This window comes from Molothrus ater, chromosome 3 (assembly GCF_012460135.2).
Source record: "Molothrus ater isolate BHLD 08-10-18 breed brown headed cowbird chromosome 3, BPBGC_Mater_1.1, whole genome shotgun sequence".
In the NCBI taxonomy this organism is placed as follows: Eukaryota; Metazoa; Chordata; class Aves; order Passeriformes; family Icteridae; genus Molothrus; species Molothrus ater.
This window is the reverse complement of record NC_050480.2, coordinates 69,108,515-69,132,705: the sequence shown is the minus strand read 5'-3', so window position 1 is coordinate 69,132,705 and position 24,191 is coordinate 69,108,515. Positions and strand designations below refer to the sequence as shown.

At 39.1% G+C, this 24,191-nt stretch overlaps 1 protein-coding gene across 1 annotated transcript in view; it reads right to left on the bottom strand.

Annotated features, from left to right (window-relative positions):
* SEC63 (SEC63 homolog, protein translocation regulator) overlaps window positions 1-23,770 on the bottom strand; it is a 53,764-nt gene extending 29,994 nt beyond the window's left edge. The window contains exons 1-5 of the mRNA XM_036380259.2: window positions 23,569-23,770; window positions 9,843-9,942; window positions 8,944-9,058; window positions 5,300-5,412; window positions 2,956-3,017 (exon numbers count right to left, since the gene is read on the bottom strand). Of these exons, the coding sequence (XP_036236152.1) occupies window positions 2,956-3,017; window positions 5,300-5,412; window positions 8,944-9,058; window positions 9,843-9,942; window positions 23,569-23,692 (514 nt within the window). The 5' untranslated portion in view covers window positions 23,693-23,770. The remainder of the gene's footprint in view (window positions 1-2,955; window positions 3,018-5,299; window positions 5,413-8,943; window positions 9,059-9,842; window positions 9,943-23,568) is intronic.
* Between the last annotated feature and the right edge of the window lie 421 nt (window positions 23,771-24,191).

The window sequence follows — 24,191 nt, the reverse complement described above, 5'->3', positions numbered from 1 at the left end:
AATGGTCTGAGCAAATTACTTCTATGGATAGTTCTATTGGTTTGTCCCTCTAAGAAAATGTTCTAAGCTGTAAACTGTACACACAAAAACCCCTGTCAGTTCAAATTTCTGTGTGACTGGTAAGAAAGAAAGAGGAACATTCTCCAATTCAAAAGAAGTTAGGCTACAGAAAACAGAAGACATGATTCTCTAACATCTCAAATATACAGATCTGAATAGAGAGTAGCATAAAATAGCTTTTCAGACACAAGTGGTAATAAATTAAATTTTGCAAACACTATCTATCCCAATACTAAAAGTTCCATGAAACCAATGGGGGAAAGAAAAGAAAGTAAGACTTCATCGATTTCTAGGACCTGCTTAAAAGAAAAACAACATGCTTTCCTTAGTACTAGCAGTTATCCATGAGGAGCAATGCCTTAAATAAGGATGGGCTAGGATCCCTCTGTAGTTAGGCACTACACTGATGCCATCTCCAACAGACTGTGACAGCCATCAATTCAGATAAACAGTTGTTACCCACAAGCCTAATGTGACTTCTCTAGGTTGAAAATTACTATTCCTTGAGTCTCCAATCAAACATCTGACAAGCCTGACCACACCTCAGCCTCAGGAGTTCAACCAGATGATACCCAGTGAATTTACCACATTAAGTTACAGGAAATGCCTTGCCCTGGAGAAGGAAGATCTCCAGACTCTAATCTGTTAATGATTATGGATTTTTAGAAGAATCTATTAAAAGTCTGTCTTTTACTAATGGAGTAAATTTCAGTTTGCTACAATATTTTTGACCTTTAGGATTGTAGCCTTAAATTGTTCCAGGAACAGAAGCACTTCAGTAAAAAGCTCTTTCTCTTCTGGTCTGAGAGTCTCCTTGCCCCCACTCATGCCCACTGAGCTGAAGCACCAGCAAACAGCATGGGGAAATGGGCTTTAATCATAAGGCACTTTTAGTAGACTATCTTTATATTCTTCAGATCTCCCTCACCTGCTTGTAAACACTCTTTGAGTGATTTTGCATTTACTTTTAGTAAAGCAGCAAGTCATGCAAATACAAAAAGCCCTTGTTTGCCTGCCTCTGGCCTCACACTGCCTCAGCTGGATAGAGAGGAATGCTGCTCCCTGTTCCTCTGTGCTGGGCACAGAGGGTGGGATGTACCACACTGAACTTGGTTGGGCATGTCTAACCCCAGATGTGCTTCATCTCAGCCCAGAAAATCCCTCTATGAGGGACTGTATCTATCCTTTGTCTGTACAGAACTGTAAGTAAAGAGCTTGGGTACATGTTTTACACCACAGATGTGTAAATACAGAGAAGATAAATTTCACTAAATTAGAAAGCCCCTCACACTATAATGTGGAACAAGGTTAGAGAATAGAGGAGAGAGAGAGAATAGTTCAGGGATTTCTCCCACTCTTCAAATGTCTCAAACAATAACAAGAGGTCTAGAAATAAAGCAGAGAATTCCACTTCCACTGAAGTCTGAGGTGGAGTTTTCAGAAGAGCAGGAGGCTTAACGCCCACAGTACGAGCTGCTACCCTGCCAAAAAATCCTTTCATTTTGCCCTCTGGGAATCCAAAGTCTCTTAGGTTTGTGAATACAATCACTAAACCAACCAAGGATGTTTGTGCCTTCTCAAGTTTTAGCTGAGTTTTCTTTTGACGTCACAGCTTCAGGTCCATTCAAGGACACTGACACAACTGCCTAACTTCAAATCCTATGCCTTGTCAACACTAAGTGAGTAGCTTATGGATGTGAAAAACAATTTAGTATCCAGAAAGGTCCTAGCAAAGCTATTAAAATTTATAGTACCATTTTGCTGATATTGTGACAGCATTTCTGAAGAAAGATTTTATCTGTGTTTTGTAGCAAGAGGGATAGAGACCTCTTACTTGCCAAGCAAAGGAAGTACCAGAAGCTAGGAGTTGATAGAAATCTGTTATGCTATAAAACACAGTGTTTAAAGAAGCTGATCCACCGCCTTAGTCCATTAGAAATGCCTTTGTCAGACCGTGATATAGTGGCAAAGATGTTTTTTTGAAGGAAGAGAAAAGATTTTTATTTCTTTGAAACACCAGTTCAAGGGCTAGGGTTGGCTTTTTTAACTTATAAATTAATGTCCTATGTTGGGTGGATATAATTCAGAAGAAGAATTTACAGCACAGATGACAGAGTACCCTCATGTCATCCTGTAACTTCAGAATTAAGTTACAAATTCCATTTATTTCCAATCTGGCTGTAACTCATTCTACGCAGATATGTTGTATAACTTGCCTTAACAAATGGCAGATTTCCATTTTGTCTGTAATGAGTATCAGCTAGAAATAGGCAACATTTTTCCTTAGTAGGCCACTTAAACAATCACAAAGGTGTTTTACAACAATTCATACAACTGCAAGTAGGGAAAAACTTATTAAATTTCAGTCTTAAATTCATTTTGTTTGGATCACCTACTGTAAAACTTTAACACACCATCACCAGGATTATTTTCATGTAGTAACCTGCCCAGAAACAATAACCCCTTGTACATCCTTTCAAAGTGTGTTTATTGCACTATGGCAAACTGTTAATTTTTCAATATACATCTCTAGTATTTAATCATAAATACCAAGAAATGTTTAAAATCGACAAGTTTCTGATAAGCAGTACTTTATTTTTTGCTTATACCTCCATTAATATTGGCAAGTCTCCCTAGATACTTACTGAAGCTGACTAAAACAATTCTTCTCTTCTTACCATAATAAAAAGTTCAAGAAGTGTAAAGCAAACTCTTTCTTGCCTTTCCCTGCCACCACCCCCAGAACCAGTTTCACAAGCAAAGAACTGGTCAGATGCGTTGCTTTAATCACAGGAGAAAGTTTTTATATAAAGCTCTAACTTCTAATTGACTGATCAGATATTACACATCTCAATGAGCAGCGCTTACAGAACCTCTGTCATTCATAATTGTTACCTTGTGGTCCATCTGGATTACCAAATTCTTCCCAGTTTTTTCGTGACTCTTCATCAGTTAAGCTAGTTACAAGAAGAGATATTAAGTTAATGCAGAAGACATTTCTCTAAACCATTAACAAACAGAAACTTTAAAATGTGGCAGTCACACCATCCTTTAGAGGTGGTTTGGAAATCTAAACAGCTTCTGGTATTTTTATGAAATCTAATAGGAAACAGTACTGCTGTATACCTCCTTGACAGAGAAGCAAATTCTTTAAGGACTCTGACAGGAAATCAGGCACAGAAGATGCCCATGCAGGAGAATGCACAATCACATCTCCCTTTCATGACAGTGACTGCACACCCATCAGCACACAGTATTTCTTGATGCCAGGTTACAGCACAGAAAAATTTGAAAGAAAGAGGTTGAAATTTATCTTATTTTTTGGGAGGAAGGTAAATATGGAAGATTGATCAGAAGTAGTCCATATGGGTCTTGATCTTATTCTAGACCTTTAGCCTTTGACAGCCCGTGTTTGGTTTTGTTGGGTTTTTTCCCCTGCAACTCCCAAGTTTCATATTTTAATACTCTCTCATTAAATAAGATACCACCTCCTAAATCTTAACAGTTTCTGTGCCTGTTCAGTAATGACAGTTTTTTGGCAATTGTGTGCCACCTTGACAGAATCCCTGTTACTAAGGAAGAATGCTGCTTTAGAAAACAGAACACACAACACCTGGCTTCACTGTATGAAAGATTTTATCTCATATAAGAAACCCAGTGAAGAAGTCAGGCCTCCCCTGATCACTTCTAAGTCCCCTATTTGTTGACAAGCAGACTCACCAAATGGGCAGCTTTTATAGTCTTTCAAGACATCAGGCTAAGGAACTTCACCAATGTTTACCTCACAATACACCTCTGCCACAGCCCATGCACTAGTGTTTGAACTATCAAACTGCAGCACCAAGTGTTTGAGTACTGGCTTGTAAAGCAAGTAATTTACATGCTTCACAAGTTCAAAAAGGCATACCAGAATTTCCAACTGAAGAGATTTTCAAAGTGATACAGATGTGTTTAAGCAAAAAGTATGATTTCCAAACTGCTCAATTGAGCATGATTGGTTCTCCTTCCCACCTCTTCCCAAACAGGACTCTCCATCAGTAAGGTTAACCACACACACAATTGACTTCAAGGCAGAAATCATCACTTCCTAGGTTCCCTGATGATGTGACTGACTCAATAAATCCCAGCAACTGAAGAAGTCTCAGAGGCAATGGGCAAGAGTGACATGCTGTGACCACAGTGACTCAGCACAGCTGCTGCAGAGAAGCTGACTCCACCCCAGCACAGAGGACACAAAGGTGGCCTTTGTTTTACATAAAAAAACCTATCAACGGATGAGGGGATCAACTGGTGGCATAAACATTTCTCTTTGAGTGCATAAAAAAACTGTGAATGTTTCAAGTTTGAGACATCAGCATGAGGGGAGTAAATAGCTGGCTCAGTCCACCAGAGTATAAAAACCAGACAACTAGGATTCTGTAGAGAGCAATGGGCTCCCGCTGGCTTCAAGCCACACATGCCTTCCCATCAGCATCCTGACAGTGAGTGCATTAGAGACACCAGTAACAGGAATCCCACTGGTATTGATTGAACTGTGTATTGAAATGCCTGTATTTTGATTTCCTTTATACCAAATTCTTATATTAGACATCTCTCAGGTATTAAATAAATAAAAATGCTGTAAGAAATAAGACCAAAAAATACTCTAGAGGAAAAGCAGATTCAAGGACTCAGCTTTTAAGAACTATACAGGAATTATCAAACAGTCACCAAGTAAAAAATCAGGACTGTATGGCAAGCATAACTGGAAAGGGATAGGGGCAAGCTGAGAGAAAAAGGATTCAGAATGAAAACATCCTTTTCATTGGATGGAACAGTTAAAGTACTGTCTTTTACTCTTTGGCTTTACCAACAGGTGAAACAAACAGTAAACATACTTTCTAAGCATCGCTTCAAAACTGCTGTAACGGAGTCGGTTGGTTAAAAACCACAACACCCATTTTGCTCTTTGTCATCTTTAAGATTTAATATGTGTTCTACTGGAAACACTTTTCCTAGCTGACATAAAAGTTATCACAAAGAACTAACACCTTACAGTATTCTGACAGGTGCAAAACAAATTATCCTTTCTAACTCATACAAAGCAAATACTCACTGCAGGAAGACGTGTTTTGACTTTTGTTACATATCTGAACACATTTCTTCCTGCCTGCTTGCACCCTCCTTGCTCTTACTGTAAAGGCTGTTCTGCCCACAATACTGTGATTCCCTTTTTTTCATAGGCAAAAAAGAAACTTACGCTGCATAGGCCTTAGCAATCCTCATGAACATAACTTCATCTCCTCCTTTATCTGGATGGTATTTTAGGGATAGTGCACGGTACTGTTTCTTTATTTCCGATATACTTGCTCCCTTCAAAAGGAAAGGTTTGCATTTATTAATAAATACCTTAAATAAAATTCATTCTTTATTTATAATCCTCATACACATTGCATAGTATTTTTCTGAACCATTCACTGAAGAATTATATTGTAACATAGGATCATGAAACTATGTTTCATTAAAACATTATTATTTTTCTAGATAAAATTCTCACAACCATTATGTTTTTAAACTAAGACAGAAGTTCAGAGTCTAACTAAAACACACTCAGATGACTGAATACTGGGTTTTATCTGGATTATTTTGCTTGTCCATCTATAGGAACAAAAAAAAAGGAAGGATTTCTTATCTATTTGGCAAATCTTAAACATATTCATGAATACAAGGAACTCTCATTTGCAATATTCTTCTATTTAAACACAGTTCATAGATCAAGTATGATGTTCTAGTTGCAGTTTGTATGCAGAAATAGATCTGTCAGTCACCAGGAACAGCAGATTTCCCTGCCACTTAAAAAGACCTTTGACTAGAATCATCCTACCCATAAATTATTTCAAACTTCTTGAACAAAGGGAATACATTACCTATACCTGAGAAAGATTGATTTTTATTCTACTCCAGCATGTTGTTAAATGCCACCAACAAAATCCCTTGTGCATTAACTTCCAGCTTGGACTGTGAACTTCATTACTCAAGACAGCCAACAAAACTTTATAGTAAGTTCAGCTAAAGTTTTTTCTATATGTTATCTGCTAAGTTTTGCACAACAATTACCACAAGACTTTCCAGTATTTTGTGCCAGAGAAGCCTAGCATGCTGACCTTAACTGCATAATAAACACACAAGAATTTATTTACAGATGATGGTACTATTTCAATAAATTTAAACCAGAAATTAAACTACCCTGAGGCTTCACTTGTTGTTACTTTATCTCACTTTATACAGTCTGCCATATTCCAACACTATTTTTCAACAGCATGCCTGATTTAATGCACAGGATTAATTTACTCCATTAAAAATTAGACTTCAACTAAAACCAGATGTTTCAAGACTAGAGAAAGAATGCCAGATAGGGAGAAGAGGCTAAAAAGTTGGGGAAAAAGAACAAAGGGAAGGGAAAAAAAACCCAAGCTGTTTGAGATGTGTTTTCATGGCTCACATGAATGCTGTCTGTAAAAAAAAAACCAAACTAATTTTTTCTTTCTGACACAGAAGGTGCCAGAAGGTGAACACAATCCCAGAAAAGTTGACAAGTTTTTCATTTACATTAAATTCTTACTCCTCATTTTCAAAAGCTAGGCTACGGAGGTTAGGCCTGACTTACAGAAAAGCTCAGTAGCTTTGGACAGCTGGTGTCAGTCTGCTTGGAACACAGAGTGTGCCTGTATATAACCCCTTTTGAGATTCATCTTTATGCCTTGGATCCCAGCTTTGAAACTGCAGTACAGATACTTATTAAATAAATAATTAATATTTGAGCACCTTATGTGTTAGTGAATTCCAGTGGTATGCTTCAAAAAGAGCTATTCTATGTTCAAAACACATTGCTGATATTGCATATAAAATCTGGTGTAAGTACATTATCTGGACTTTGTTGGTGCTGTGGTTCTTCTTGGGAAATAAAAGCCTCTTGTTAAAAATTGATATGCTAACATAAAAAATAATCTTGACTAGAGTATGAATGCAAAGAAGAAGTGAATTACTGTGCATCAAAACTTTGAAGTGCTTGCATCTGCAACCATTTTATTTTTTTTAAGTTTAGGGGGAGGGGGTTGTGGTGTTTTAGGGTTTTTTTAAATAACAATAGCAGTTCCATTATCTAACTACACTTCAGCATCTGTATCACTTCATCAGCAGGACCAGCTACAACTCTCAAGGTTCCACTTGAATGGTAACAGAAAAATGTTCATTTTTCACGTAATCTGAACTGAAAATCTTTCAAGAGATTTAATAGAAATTGCTTGATAGAAACAGGCTCAGATTTTGAACTCTTTCCTTGAGCCCTACTTCAACTATCTATCTTCACAACCATCTTTTCATCCCCCTCTTAAAACCTCTGGCTCTCATTCAGCTTGTCCTTATGAGAACATGCTCCACCCCTCAGTTCTTAAGGCATTCCAGAATTGGTTTCTTTGCCTGGGTAAGTTGCACGTGTCTTGAGCACATGTACAAGTTTTTATCAATAAACACAAAGCTATAATTCACTAAATGCGTTCCTTTCTTTCCCTCCAGGTTGTTACTTGTAGAAATTTCAGAAGGATAACAAAGGAAAATACTCTGATGACCTAATCCCTAGCCTGATTTCTTTAATCAAAGTTAACCCAGTTATACGAACATTTAAACTGCACGGGTCCAACTGATACCATTTAACAGTAAAAACTTGTATTGCTCCTTCCTGTGCATCAGTGAGAGAACTCAAGTCAGCAGCAGTGAGTTGAGCTGTGGTTGAATTGGAGTAACTTGGCTCCAGACATGACAGGCAGGTGTTCTACCTGTCTAGCTAGAAATAGGCTGCAGACTTCTCACCTGCTATAAATGGCTTTCTTAGCACAAGGTGCTGCTTTTCTCTGCTGACAAGTCAACATCATTTAAAGGCAAGAGATGCATTTGCTAAAGTTGACATACATATTAAGCTCTCGCACTAACAATGTACATTGCATTTAATCAAAACAGGTACATTCAAAGCTCATTCATGTTCTTGTGCTGAGCTGATCTACAGTGTATTTCTTCAGACTTGAGAGTGAAACATACCTCAGACTCCAGAACTGGAAAGATGACTCTACTGTTATTCAAAAGAAGAGCCTTGGATCAGGAAATAATTAACATAAGCAGACAATCTGCTCAAGGTATTGTGGTTAAGATGAAGAGTTTAAAAGTAGTTCAGAAAGTCTATCCTTGGGATATGTAATTTTTTGCATCCATTTTGAATCAGTCCTTCAGTATAAACAAAGCACTGCATCTATTTTCTAGATAGGCACTCTATCTTTTTTTTTTTATCCCAGTTCAATAAACCTATTGGCTGGGATCACTGTTTAGAATTTGCTGTTTGCATTCACAGATACAATCAAGATTCAGGCTAGCCTGCACTACATCAAAATGTGCATCACCAACACCCTTCAGTGAAACCTCTCATTTACAAATATTGCTCTGTACAGAAACTGTAAATCAAATAAATTCACATTCTTGTTTATACAGTTACTTCAGCATCCCTAGAAGTTCCTATGCAGAAGATTTACACAGGGCATACAAAACAGATTTTTTTGGTTGTTTTCCTGTACACAGAGAGGAAAACAACATCAGAATAGGATTTTAAAACACCCACCTCACTACATTTGAAGGCACTAGATATAAAAGTTATAAATTGGTACAGATATAGGCAAAAAACACATAACAACTGACTTTATAACATGCAGCAGTAACTTTCACATGCCAAAAAAGAACAAAACCACTAGATAGATTCACTAAACTTACTTTGTTTGAAAAAACAAGTCCAAGATTAACATCTACACGCAGCATATACAGTTACAGTAGCACAGACTAGTGAAAGATGTTATTACTTACAGGATCCAAATGTAACACTTCATAAGGGTTGTATTCTTGATACTCTCTGTCTGTTTTGGAAACTTTGTATGCAAGGAACAAAAATAATGCCCAGCCAGCAAGGAGGACTATTTTCCTGTTTGGAAGAAAAAGAATTTTTTAAATACACAAATCCACTAGCTCTAACCCCATTCTAATAACATTGAAAGCCATCTTATATCACTCTTCAAGAAATAGCATTAAAACAGCAAAAAACACTAAAGCAGGTGTTAGTATTTCAGTTTTAATACCACTTTTTCTCCTAGCTTTTAACAAGGACAATCCACTACCACAAAGTCTCAATTTTTTAACTGTCTCTCCTCAGCAGGTATACACTATTATTTCCTATTTTTAAAGGATTATTTTAACTAGATCCTAGACAATGTGTTAAAAGGAAAAAAAAACCAAAACACAAAAAGCTGACACAGGTGCATAACAGACAGCAAAACATTTTGAGGATGGGCATAACAAGGAACTGATAAAGGGTTCCCCTTCAAACATACAAAATTATTATTCTTTTATATTTGAGTATACATGTTCACATACTAAATATTTAAATGAAAAGATTGCACTAGCACTACTAATTTCAGTGAGGGAGAATTATTTTTTTGAACAAATAAAAGCAATGTTTACTCTTTTCTACAGCTGAGGCTCAGTGGTCTCATTCCTCAGGTATTTTATACAGGACAAACAGCATGCATCTAGATTTCAAGCCCTACTAGACAATAATGATTACCTATTAATTATTCAAATATTGCAAATTGCAAATGTCTCTTTAGTGATGCAAAAGTAACTAATCCCTGCTTTGATTACAAACCAGTGTATTTCTATATAAAACAAGGCAAGAATTGCTTAATGGGAGCCATGCAAATGAAACGTACTTCACTGTAGGAATTATGTTCTGCTGTGGCTTGAGCAGTCGCAAGCGGTACCACAAACACCTTCCATACACGTTCCTTATATTCTTTAATCGAATTTGTTCTATAAAAATAGAGAGATTGTGATTAACCAAGCTGACAAAACTCAGAACAGCAAACATGCCCACCTCACCCCAAACAGGCAGTACAAGGTCAGTTAGAGGACGAACATAAGGTCCAGCATTACCACAGAAAAGAATGCTTTCTATCCATTTAAATGATGCTGTACATACATAAACATAAGAAGTTGGTCAGATTACTCTCTCTACCTAAAAGAAATCCGTTCTATTTCCCATATGCCACATAGTAACCACCACACGTGAACCCAACCTTTGCCTAACATGCACCTGTAAACTTTGTTTCTGCCACTCAACTCCAAAAGTTTCCCTTTTCAGTATGTCAGCTATGGCATGCAGGAAAAACAAACAGAATGCAACCCACAGGCAAACTGGTATTTGTATACAAATAAAGAGTACAGCGGGAACAACAGCAAGTTGTGGATAAATCAGATCTTTTTTGCTTTGCTTTTGTCTGACAAAAGGAGCTTCCTTTTTTCACAAGTGAATTTACCATGCCACAGAACTGGCACACTGTCCTGCAATATCCTGAAGACCCTGATCACACTGCAGTGAACACCTCACACATTCCTCAAGGTAAAGCTCTGCAGTGAAATATGAATTGTACTTTCTCTGGATCTTAGCTCTGGAATCCATATTCTGTCAGGGAAAAAGGTTCAGTTTTAAAAGCACACAAGTAGAGATCTCTCGTTTCTTCTCAGTCCAGATCATGGCTTCCCATTACAGTGTAAGAGCACTTCAGACAACATCCTTTGATATGGGATTACAGGGAGACAAGTGTGTGTGGGGTGGGAGGAAATGCTTTTCCTCCAGTCAAAACCACTTCTTGTTTGATGGGTAAAATCCTTCACCAAGAGTGAATCTCTCCTTTAATACCTATTTTAGGAACAGGTATCAAAGAGCCTTGGAAAGCAAAGGCATAATGCACCCGCGGGGCTTTTGAGTTAATCTCACTAACACTACCCCATGCATCAAGAAACTGTTAAAGCACCCCTCTCACAAGAGGATGTAGACTGCCATTTCATTCCTGTAAATAATCTGGGAAAGCATCCCATGCCTGCTTTATTTCCCTCCACATTGTTCTCAATGCATCCAAAGTTCCTGAGATTCACAAATCCCGAGATTTTCCCCAACACAGTTCTTACTCACAAGGGTTCTCACAAGTGCATACTGTAGTAACTCAAAAAATGTATGTGAATGTCCAGCCAAAACCTCATCTTAATATACTTTTCAAGTTCAAGAACTATAACTAGTATTGATACAAAAGAAAACCTGAGTGCCACCTCTTTCATGACTTTGTCAAAGGCCTTACAGAAGTTTAGGTAGATGACATAGGTTGGTCTTCCCTTGTTGACTGCTGCAGTCACTTCTTTTGTATTCTGGGCTTCAAAACAGGTACAAGTAGAGAGTGTTTAAGTAAACAGTTGACTTCTCTTGATTGGAACTTACGCAAACCTCTTGAATATCCAGTTCTTTAAGCCTGAGGCATCTGCTTCTTCTGCATGGGTAACACAGACCACACAGTTCTTGGGTAAAACAGAACAACCTAACGGGTTGGACAGGGGGGAAAAGACCTCAGGAGATCACCTAATCAAACCCTGCTGCTCAGAGGAGAATAAAATGCAGCTGCTCAAGGTCTGGCTGTAGGCCTTTGGAGTGGCTTCAAAGACAGAGCTCACTGTGCCTCTGAACAACCTATTCTACAGTTTGACCATCCTCATGCGGCAAAAAATCTCTCATATCTGCCTCAACCTCTGTTCTGATTTACTAATCACACAATGAGTGAGGACACAAGACATACAGACACAGAAGAAAGCTAATTACAGGTTGGATTTCCAATTTTCAGAGATTACATTCAACCTGTGTTTACAATTCAGCCATGCCTGGCTTAAGTTTGGTTTTGAAGTTCACCTATCTTACATACCTGTTTCCAAAGAAACAGGAGGATACACCCAATCTTCAGGAATGTTTGACAATTGATCCCTACCTAAACCTAATCATTTTGTTTCAGGTTCTGGAGGTTCCAAAAAGTGCTTTAAAAAACTACAAAGCAAAACAAACCAAACGAAAAAAAAAAAACTAAGGAGAGATTATTTTTCATTCTTCTGAGTAAAAAGAGAAGATTGCACATTTATTGTTATTGGACACAGGCAATTCAAGAAGAGAGAGAATGGAAAGAGGTACAGCTGCAATTGTACTGAGAAGTTTTAATCCCCAGAATTTTGTTTCAGCTGCAACAAACAAGGTCAGTTTTAGGAAAAAAAATACCACAAATAAGACTACTGGCATCAGTATTTATATCTGAAGCATATAAAAGTTTCAAAGTATCAGTCAATTTTTATGACAGCCAAAAGCAAGCAAAAAGCTAATATCCAGAATCAATGGAAGCCACCAGTTTTCCATTATTCTACCTCAAACTGCAGGAAAGGACAGAAATACACCCTAGCCTCCTGTGTTCTTTCTACATTTAGGCTACTACAAAAAGCAAAGTCACATAGTCCAGAATACAGTTCCAGTGGACTCTGTCAGAAAAAGAAATAGGAGGAGGTGCACATGAAATATTCTGCCCACCAGTCGCAGACAATTCATCCAAAGGAGAATGGTTTGAAAGAAAATTACTCCTTTCAGCAAGGAACACAGAGCAACACAGTTCTGCAGCCCTAGGAAATGCCAAGATCACTTTAAAGCCAGACTTTCACAAAACTCATTCGTAGTGTGTCATCCTCTCTCTACACCTGAATGGAAAACTTGTACCAGTGGAAAGCATCAAGAGGTGCAAGTAATACACACAGCATGCAAGTCTTGAGTAAAGATTACAGCACAGGGACACCACAGCTCTAAGCATTACATCTGTTCTGTTAAAACTGAGGGCAACAGACTCAGTCAAAACACTCAAGAGTTTCCAGGTTTCCTGGATTTTACTCAGGGTTCCACAGTTTTAATCCCCTAAACTGTACACTTAAGTAGGCTCCTATTTACTTTCCACAGTTACGTGTGTGTATGTATATATATGTATAATATATATATGTATATATATATATTATATATATATATATATATATGCAAAATCTGAACTCCTGGGCTTTTTTACTTTCCACAGCTATTTACTTTCCACAGTTACATGTGTGTATGTGTATATATATATATATATATATATATATATATATGCAAAATCTGAACTCCTGGGCTTTTTTCTACTTCAACAATAACAGAAATCAAATAATTGTATGAACAACTTATTTACTGAGGTCTTGAACTGAGGCTCTCTGTAAAAATTTACTTTCTTAAGCACTTAACCATTTCTCAGATAACAGATGAAGTAGGAAAAGGCTATCCTACTTTTTCACTAGGCCATCTATGCTTAACTCTATTGGCATTTTCCTTGATAATTATTACAGAAAAGACTCCACATGGATACAGTATGTTATCTGAGATAATTTTAAAAGTCACAGGATGAGGAAAAAAACCCACAGACTTACTTTCAAAAATGACACTGACAAACATTTATAACTATGTTGTAAAAGAAGTCACCCATCTTTGCCAGCAACTAAGAGTCAGGATTGAAACTCACAGCAAACTCATAGTCAGCAGCTCCTCTGAAGTACTGAGCAATTTCAACTTTATTATAATAGGATTGACTTCTACAGTAAAACCCCAAATTAAGAGGCATGAAGCAAATTAAATTGATTTTAAGGTGTTCTAAAACACTGTTGCTTAAATGCAAAAGCCTTCAAATAAGCACTAGTGTTCCCACTGGGATTACTTTAAAAAAAATTAAAAATGGAAAGCATGTTTCAGGATTTTAAATGCACCATAGCAGTGAAGAATTAAACCATCTGATAGATGCTTTCTAACCTTAATGTCTATCATTTTAAGAATTGTCCTCATGACCCTCATTATTTATCTATAAAGAGGTCATGTCCAGGTTAGCCTCTTAACTAAAACATTTATAGCTGAATAATCTCATCCTAGTTGTTTTCAAAGAGATTTTTCTCTCTAGTAAATATTTACAGAAATAAGCCAAAAAAATTATGTGTTTTGAGTAACATTTTAAGTATTAAAACCCAAGCAGTTCATTAACTACAAAGAGACCTACAAAATACTTAACAGCAAAGCTTCTTTTTTCCAGAGCATGCTTTGCAGCAGCTAGATAAAGCTTAAAAGGAACAAAAAGTAACCTAACTTTCCATTCCCACAATTCCACATATATTTGCTGACCAAAAGATAGTATTTGTTACTAACAGCCTTAAAAAACAGCTACATAAGACAATTCAATATTCTGAAAGTTAACCTCTTTTCAGAGTTTACTTACCCAAGCTTTGTATTTACAGTCAGCTGGGCACAGTTCCACATTACACTCCTGCTAATCAAGCCACTTCCAAACCTTGTCCTTCCTACTAGTGTACTGTCTCATTTGCACTGACTAAACAGTCAGCAGAACTAACTATAATAACATTTAAGCTCCATCAACTAAATTATCAAATTTATAGTCGGGCTGGAGCTATAGCTGCATTGCAAAACTTTAACAGAATCTGAAAGGCATCAGAAAACTGGACATTTTACTATGGAACAACACCCACATGAGTCAAGGTTATCAATTTCAGACAAAGCCAACAACAATGCCGGGCTCCAAGATTACACACTCTTAACTATTAACTGAATTTTATCAGTTTGGTGTGCAGAGGAAACCAGAACACATTCAATCCAAAATAAATGCAAACAAAAGTCACTAAACATATCATCAGTCATTAAAAATGCTTGTAGTCAGTACTGTTCTGATGCACAAGTACCATACATCCATTCAGCATCAGTAGAGTCTTGGTAAAGTCCTCTCAAGGAAGTAAATATACAGAACAGGTCCTGCTGATACAGTCTGTGGTTTCCAAAAGGCTTTTGAAAAGTTCCTTTTACAGGTCTTTCAGAACAACCATCTAACTATTGCAAAAATAAATATGTGACTAGAAGACAGAGTGAATTGCCAATTCCCTCAGCAGAGGGAAATCCCCAGGAGTTCTGCAGGAATCTGTGTTGGAACTACAACACATTTCATTAATAAGTAATCAGACTAAAAGGGTGAGCAGTAAAATAAAGCTTCTGAATGATATGAACTTATTTTAGGTAACAAGGACAAGGGCATCCTGAAGAATTGTAAAGATCAAGCAAGTGCACTTCTGAATGGCACATGGAATTGAGAGTATGAAAAAGTCCAGTGGGGGCTAGTCTAATTCTATGGATACAAGGATGAGCTCAAGGCTGACCATTACCTCTCAGAATGCAATCTTGGTGTTGTGAGAAACTGTTCTATGTAAAACTCAGCTGAATGCTTATTACTAATAAAAATCAGAGCATGTGTTTAGTGCATTCCTACGAGAACAGGAAGGGATTATTACTCCACCACATAAGCTGGAGGTATGTCCACCCTTGAGGCTGTACATACCTCAAATGTGATGCACAGCCCTAGCCCCATCTCCTAAAGAGGGGCAACCAAAAAACATTCAATTAAGGTGAACAAGAGCCATCAAACATATAAGGAGATTTATGTCCAAAATATAACCCACAAATCTTCCAGCTGAGAGTAAAGTGCAAGGGGAGGAAATGGAAGGGTGTAAAAAACCTAAGAGACAGCCAGGACTGAACTTTTGCTTCCTCCTCCAGTAGAGCAAATAAGGATTGTTAAGCAACATCAGAAGCAGCTGCAAAACAAAGGCGATTATTTGTGGAGTGGGCAGCAGATACAGTGACCTCCCTCACATAGGATGGTACAGATGCTTTAACAAAAGTTACTGAGTTCAAAACCACTGGAAACACAGAGAATATGCAAAGGAAACACCATTTATGCTTGTCCTGTTATTAAGGCACTCACTTCTGTAATACTACATAAAAACCCCACCTGATCTGACCCATTATGTCCATGCTTTTGCTTCCAAAGAAAGAAGGGTATTTGAAACTTTATTGGCAGGGTAAGCCTTTATAGAAGCCACAGTGCTTACAAATATCCTAGTTTCAAACAGTTCATCCAGCCAATCATGATAAAGGAATCTTCTGAATTTAAAATGCCTGTAAGCAATTTCCTGCAAAAGAGAAATACTAGGTGAAAATCTGAAAACACATCTTAAATCTTCTTAATTGTATACTTATTTAAAAACTGGTGCAGACACTAATCTTTTTGCTTGGGAAAGAAATTAGGTACCTGTTTTGTGCTCTTGTACCTGTACCCTGCTCTTGATATTTCCAGCCAGCACAACCCTCCTCACCATGAAATTGAGATATATGTCAGGTCCTGGCTAGTAACTGAGGGAAAGGCCTATAAACCCCTATAAACAATGGGAGAAAGCAGCACCACAGGGGCAAGGATGCAGCATCAGCCCCAGCCAAGACTTGCTCAAATTGCTGCAGATCTGAACCCTTCTTCACAGGCATGAATTTGAAACACAAATTTAAAAAAAAAAAAAAAATCACAACCAACAAACCAAAAAAAACCCCAAACTGTGGAATCACTACTCATTCCATTTCCTGTCATTTACCTTGCTTCTCTCTCAAATTTCCTGTTCCTTCTCCAGGAACAGTTTAGCTGCCCAAGAAACCATAACTAAATCTAAATAAAATAGCCTGTATAACCTGGTAGTTTTGTGTCATGTCTATGAGTAGTCAAGACAACCTTGCAGCAACTATTAAATGAACAAGGTGTGCAATAAAACCTTCAGTACACTGTTTTCATAAGCTTCCATAACACAGGATGAATTTTTTAAAAATAGAAACTACTTTATTTTTATGCACATGTAATGAAAGATAAAGTTATTGTAACGGCTTGATCCTTAACTTGCCACAAAAAAGCATTTCAGCATTTTGTATTCTGGACAGTCTTGAAGCTACTCAACTAATCTCTAATACAGGGCCATTAATTTTATTTTACTACTAGGAAGCTATAGTGGTTATAGTAAGATTATAATACTTTTTAAAAATTCCATGAAAAGACAGGCTTTTTTTTTCCAAATAACAGAGAAATTTGGATAACTCTGTGCAAATGCTTTGTTTTGAAAAATATTTTTAGAGATAATTGCTAGACATTTCTAGTGGCATCTCATGATGTTTGCCCCTTCTTCAAATGTTTCTCAAAAAAACCCTACTGCTTCAAAATAGCAAAATAGCAAAGAAAAAATTAACAAAACAAAGTAAAGTATCACCATTACATTATATTCTGCCTTCAAACAGTCACCTAATAAACTGTATTTTTCGGAACTTGAAATGGTTTACGTCAACCATGGCATACTCAATCTCTCAAAAATCTCAGTTTGTAGGTAGTAACAGTCCTTAGATGCATAACTGAGTTTCACTGACTCTCCTCCCACTTTCTGACACAATGATAAAAGGTTATATTAACGGGAAAGGATAAACACACACATATGGGCACAAAATGCTTATATTCACAGACATCAAGTTTTCACACCCATGCTTACATTAGCAATGAACATGGCATCCTGTGGTTTTATCCTGTCCTTTACCAGTATCTTGTACTTCCTCCTGCATTACCAAATGCCAAAATGCTGTGAAATACTTTGGAGTAAGGTTAATGAGATTTCAGTGAGCTGTGGGCAAGGACAGGCATCACAGTTAACCCACTCCAGCCAATCTTATCTCACACCAGAGGATTAGGAGCATCACAGAAGAATTTTACCCTGAGTGGGAGCAGCAGTAATGCTGCTTCCTCTCCCTCATTTGCTGTGAGGTACAAGTGCTCATTACTCCATTACTGATAAAAGTGAAGAAGTGCTGCCTGCATTCTCTGCACTGGCTCGAGTCACATCCAGGTTGCACACTCATTATTTGTCCCCAGCCAAATAAACTTCACAGCCTCCGTTTCCCTACCTGCACCTTAAAGCAGGGGATTATATGACAATCTCTGAGGTCAGCCTCAACTCACACAGATGAAAAACACACCAAAAAATTAGAGAAACCTTCATTATTGACACTACTACACAGAGATATCCAGTATAGTGGGCAGATATACCGAGAAGTATGGTTCCTAAGAACTAAGCAAAAAAACTAAGCAAACCTTTACAGAACAACTTTCGCCAGACTTCTGATCAAGGTTTTGAATGTGAGTGACAACTACTGTCTACAGAACTATACAAAAAGCCCTACTGCTTCAAAATAGCAGTACAGTAAAAAATAAAAGAAATAATATTAAGTATCAACATGGTATTATATTCTTCCTTTTAACAGTCACCAAGTAAGCTGTCATTTTTAAATATTTCTGTATATTTGTCCACCCTCAATACAAAAAAGCCTGCAATATTTTAGGGTTCTCTAACTGCCTATGCTACTTCCTACAGGTATGGCAAATTCTAAGATTAGCAGGAAATTGCCTTCTTTAACCAGATTTTTAAAAGTTTTTCTTTGTATTAGCCCAGTGCTCTTCAAGAAAACTTTAGCTATATCTCACACAGAAACACTTGAGAGGGGAGGGTGCAAAGGAAAAATGTTAGTAGTGAGCAACTACACCAGAATAACTGCACCAGAATAACTTTTTAGCAACCACATTCTTTATTCCAAGAGCAGTCCTTGCAATGGTTTTACTCGCAGTAATTAGGACAACATACAGCCAGGCTGGGGAGCAGCAACAAAAACAAAAAACACAAACAAACAAAAGCCAAACAAATAATTAAAAAAAAAATTTGAAACACCATAGACTTTGTATGGATTTCTATTATAATGAAAGTTAACGAAATAGCTTTTATCTATTTCATATTAATACTTTTTCTAGATACAAAAATGCAGCCATTCATCTGGTTTTCTTCCCTTCCCAACAGTAGGTTTTTATGTTCTTAAACTTCAAGAAGGAAGATCTACATTCCAAACAGAATAGTTCCTATAGCCTCTTTTCTCTGAGAGAAGAGACTGCAATCTTTTTCTAGCATTATCCTTGCATTCACAGCTGTTATTCTTAGGGGTTTGTGAAATGTTTTCAACATCTTGTTTTGTTCAAGTTACTATAAAAAACTCAGGATAGATACTTCTATTCTTTCCATCAGCTTTGCAACAAATTATGAATACCCAATGCCCTAAACCAGGACAATTTATTTAATGAAGACCAAAAGAAACTAAAAAAGATGAACTAGCAAGCTTCCAGGTACATGTACTTAATTACAAAGCACATCACAATCTCTGACCACCTGTTTCAGCACAGCTTTATAATTATGCACCTCAATCCAGCAGCACAGGTATAAGTCAAAAAGTACACAAAGTTCAGCAAACATATCAGCATTGTGCAACAACTGCCACATTATCCAACTAAATTAATTCACCCCTTGCTCCCCATTTCCTTTCTAGATGCTGACATTTAAGCTTACACAAGCTTACACTGAAACTTCAAAGCAAGTCCAACAGCAGGAAAGTACTTTGATGGACACTCCTCCACCCCAAGCTGCTGAGGGGAAAAAAAGAAGAATCTTTTTCTTCAACTTTCACAATTAACATTTAGAAAAACAACTTGAAAATTCCCATTGCAGAAAGTACCTTTTTAGCTAAGAATGAATCTGCACCAGAATAACTTTTTAGCAAGCACATTCTTTATTCCAAGAGCAGTCCTTGCAATGGTTTTACTCACAGTAATTAGGCTAAATTAATACCAGAATTTTTTTTTCCAAAACAAAGGTAACCCAGAAAAAGTATGACTTCTTTTAGTAACAAAACATATATACACACATGTATGTTTTAAAGAAACAAGTCAAGGATAAACAATATAGCCTGAAGCCATATTCACCATCACCTGAAGCCATCACCAACACTGAAAGAATCAGTCTACACATTAAAAATAAGACAGAAGAAAGAAAAAAGGGACAACAATCAATTTTAGCTACAATTACTTTCTTCCACTCCCATACATTGGTGCTCTATTTGGCACAAGGGATGGGGAGAAATACAAGACTTAACTCTGTCAGAGCACTGCTGCCTCGATGCTATTATGAAACTTCAGTCCAAGACACAAAGCTGAATAATTAACCTTCCACAAAGGCTTTATTAGCTCTGGAGTGAACACCAAGGAGGTAAAGTCATTTGGACAAATCCAGTTTACAAAGTCAATTACCTGCTTGTTTGGTTTATCAAATCTGAGGTAATGAAATTATGGGACAGTTCACAGGGTATCTAGCACACCAGAGCAAAACCCTCCCAGATACTAGCATCAACCCCTACCACAGGCTGCAGCAACACTTCATATGGACTCTATCAGAATGCCTGGAAAAAGCAGGTTTAAACACTCAGGAAAAAAAGCAGCTCAAATTTTTCTCAATACTTTAGAGACATAAGTTACATCATGCTGTTCTTCCAGACAGTAGTATTGAAAAGGCTTTCCAAGAGTTTATTATAAGAAGAACTAAAAGCAAAAGGTTAATGGCTTGCCAAAAAACTATTCTACTACAAATCTGACATTAGGTAACACATTTTGATTTTCCTTGAAGTAGTAAAGCAATATAGATCCAGTCTTACTTTCCAAGCTTCACTACAGCAAAAACAAACATGGAGTTGGGAGGGGGGGGGGGGGGGCAGGTTATTTATTCCATGAGCATTTACTACAAAACTACAGCACAGAACAAATCCTAAAATATTACAGGCCATCAGCAATTCCCAGATTTTTGCTGTACTTCTCCCTCCACTGGCACTCTGTAGTGTATCACATACCAGCAATCCATGGCAGCACATTTGTAGAAGGAAGCAGCAGGCATCAGTTGTGTGACCTTCCTGCAACGAGCATTTCACCCTTGCGAAACACTAGCTCTAGCCTGCTCTTACAACACAACGTGGCCGAAGCTCCTCTTCCAACACAGGTTTTATGAAAAAAGGAATCTGCTCTGTGTCTTCTGGAAGCTGTGGTTTGCATTGCAAAGGGGTCCTGAAGTGAGGAGGACAAGCACTGATTTGCTTCAAAAGCTCCCCCTGATCTGGTCTTCTTCAGTCCTGCAGCTGGAGCTGAAAGAGCTCACCAGTACAACCTCACCAAGGTCACCAGGGGTGACAAAGGCTGGGTTCTCAAGCACAGGTAGGGCAAAACACAGCCCCAGAACAAAAATGTTACTTGGTTCTACACACAGGGGGCAGAGGTCTTAGCAGAACTTGTTCTCTTTGGCCCAATACTGTGCCTCAGTACTGGAAACTCCAGCCTAAACTAGCATCAAAATAACATCTAATATCAACATCCAGATATTTCTGCCCATCGAAGGAAGCAGGATGTACTAGTGTTGGAAGATTTCTCTTCTGAAGACACAGGCCTTCTCCTTGCTTCTGAAATAAGTGTTTTTTCTGGTTTTTTAAACTAGTGAATTACACTGAAAACAAGAAGCAGTGGCTAAACAATTAGTATTTTCCACCATCAAAAGGTTTTAATTTATTCCTGAAATCTTGTTCAAATGCTGGAACAGGCATAGTTGAATACATACAAAAAGCTGTGAGAAAAATACTCAGAGGATTTTGCTGGAAATTACTTGCCTAAGAACCATACACTTAAACAACTTAAACATCACAATGTTCTGCTACTTAGCAGATTTACTTCATAAGAACTTACTTAGCAGATCAACATTAGTCCCAAATGATGATCTGTATGACACCTCAGCTCTTTGTTTAAACAGAGCCTGAAGAACTCAATCAAGAGACTGCAGGCATGCCATTAATGCATATGCTAAAAACTGGACTACATTCACATTTTAAAATCCATTAAGACAATTATGAGGCAAAAATCATTCTTCCATCTCCCTTCATTTCCACTGGTGATTTTCACTTAGTTGACTCATTTCTTTGCACCAACAGCATAATAAAACCTACCTTTTGCTTTGGAAAGTATGGTTTGACACAGCTTCAGAAGAATCTAGCACTGAATGCAGAATAATATGCAGCAGGCCCTCTATATACTGGACTGTGCTGGCTAGACAGAAAGAAATTATTAATAAATTTAATGGCAGGCCTATTTGGAAACTTGGTGAAATCCATACAGCCATATTCCAAAGTCAGGTTTTCATTTTCTGACATTCTATAAGGATAGCTGACAATCACCTATGTAAGGCTGGTAAAGTGCTTCAAGTTTGACAGCATTTCTACAGCTTTTCCTGCTTCTGTCAGCCCCCTGAAACTGATGCTAACATCACAGAGTGTCCCTGCTGGCCATACCATTCTGCACAGTATCTTCTGCAAGTCACAATCATTTTCCCAAGAAGCAGCTTTTAAGAACTATGGAGGAAGGAAAGCACTATTCAAGAGAAAAAGCGATTTTCTCCCCCACTGCCTCCCATCCTTCACCAGAACAAAAATTAAAATCTTGGTGTTTGGAAAGAGGTTACAGAAGTAGCATTTTCTCTCTGACTCCCCCCTCCTCAAGAACATCCCAAAGATTACAAAACACCTTCAACAACAGTAACGCCTCCCTCTTGCAACAGTCGGGATGCAGAAAGAGGAGGCAGAGAAACCTTTCCTTTTTAGAAGAGAGAACCAACTCCTCAGCTGTACAACACACAGTAAGTACCTGGAGGGCAGAGAACAACCCTGCAAAGAGGTTCTCTAGCCAGGGCCCTGCCAGAGGCCACCGACACGTCTGCCAGCAGCCAAGACTGTGAACAGCTGTCATTTAGCACCAAAACAACATTTGTTCTATCCTACTCCTCACTAGAAGGTACAGGATTAAGATTCCATTGCTAGGTTTTTCTTCTACATATAAAACTAAGTTAAGCAGAATCTGGCAAGTCATTTAAAACGGCATCAAAGCCACTAAGTAACCACCAGACACTGAATGTAAAAAGATGCAAAGAACAAAAGGGATTCTGCTCAGATTGCAAAGCACAAGTGTTCTTAAGAGGTCAGTAGGTTTCTGCAAAGGGAACCAGTATCAAGCATCCCTGTTTTACTAAGCACTTACCACCCAGCCTTAAGACACAATTTCTACAGCCTTTTTAATCCTAGAACTGCTGTTAAAAAAGTGTTCCTGTGCAGCCTATATACCAAAACGCCTTCTCCTTCCAAGAATAGAGGGATGCAGGAAAGACAGAGTGGAAAATTACTTTGGAAATGAGATTCGGAACTAGTCAAAGAAACTTTATAAGATTGTTCAGGGAGACAAAGCAACATCCCAAAGGGTGAAACAGAAATTTAGCCCTTCGGACATTTAACTGTGATTTGCAATGGGAAAAAAACAAATCCCCATTTTCGCACCCGCTTGACCTTATGGCACATAAAAGCTGAACCCGTAACTTTTCCTCTTTGTCCCCAACTCAATAGCTTGCTCTTTCCCCACGACCAAAATTTAGGTCATCCACCCTGAAACACTCGGGGAAGACAAGGGAAAACGCAAACCCCAAACAAAGCCCCGGACCCCGGCGCAGCGATGACTCTGCAGGAGCCGCGGCGCGGAGCCGGGCGCGCTCGCTCGGGGGGCGGCGGCCCCGGGACCCTTACTCCGGCCCAGGTACCGCTAAATGGCCGCCGCCGAGCGCAGCGCGGGGCCGCCGCCCCTCCAGGCGGCCCCGGGGGCGCGGGCAGGGCCGGACGGCAGCCCCGAGCGCGGCGGGCCCGGCCCGGCCCCGCTGTGTGGCGGCGCAGGAGCCGGCCGTGCCCGGCGTTGGGCCGCTCACCGGCGTGCTGGTCCCGCGGCCACAGGTAGTAGGTGGCGGGGATGACGATGAGCCCCACGAAGCTGGTGAGGAAGTAGAAGAACGTGTTGCCGCTGTCGTCGTACTGGAACTGCTGCCCCGCCATGGCCGCGCCGGCCGCCCGCCCGTCCCCGCCGCCGCTGCCGCCGGCGGCCCCCGGTACCGCCGCCCCGGGATCCCGCGAGATCGCAGGCTCGGCCGGCCGCCCGCCCCTCGGCAGGCCGCGCAAGGAGACGTGTCACTACTCAGCCACCATAGCCCGAGTGGCGTCACCGGCGGGCCCGCCCACAGCCCCGCCCGGCCGCCGATTGGCCCTGGCCAAGGCCCCGCCCCCTGGATCGACCACGGAATCCCGAGATCTGGGAGCCGCGGGATTACAGCGCTGACCGCGCCGGTGTGGGGTCGTTGTGGCTGTGGGGGCTGATTTCCCTGCTAAAGCAGGGTTGTCTCAGAGAACGTGCCACAGAGTCACAGGTTCGTTAAGGCTGAAACAAATTTCTGGATCTTGTCCAAACCCCCCTTCAGGAGTTGGTGACAGCACTTAGAGCGGGTGACGCAGGAACCCGCCCAAGCGGGTTTGTAGTGTTTCCAGAGAGGGAGAGTTC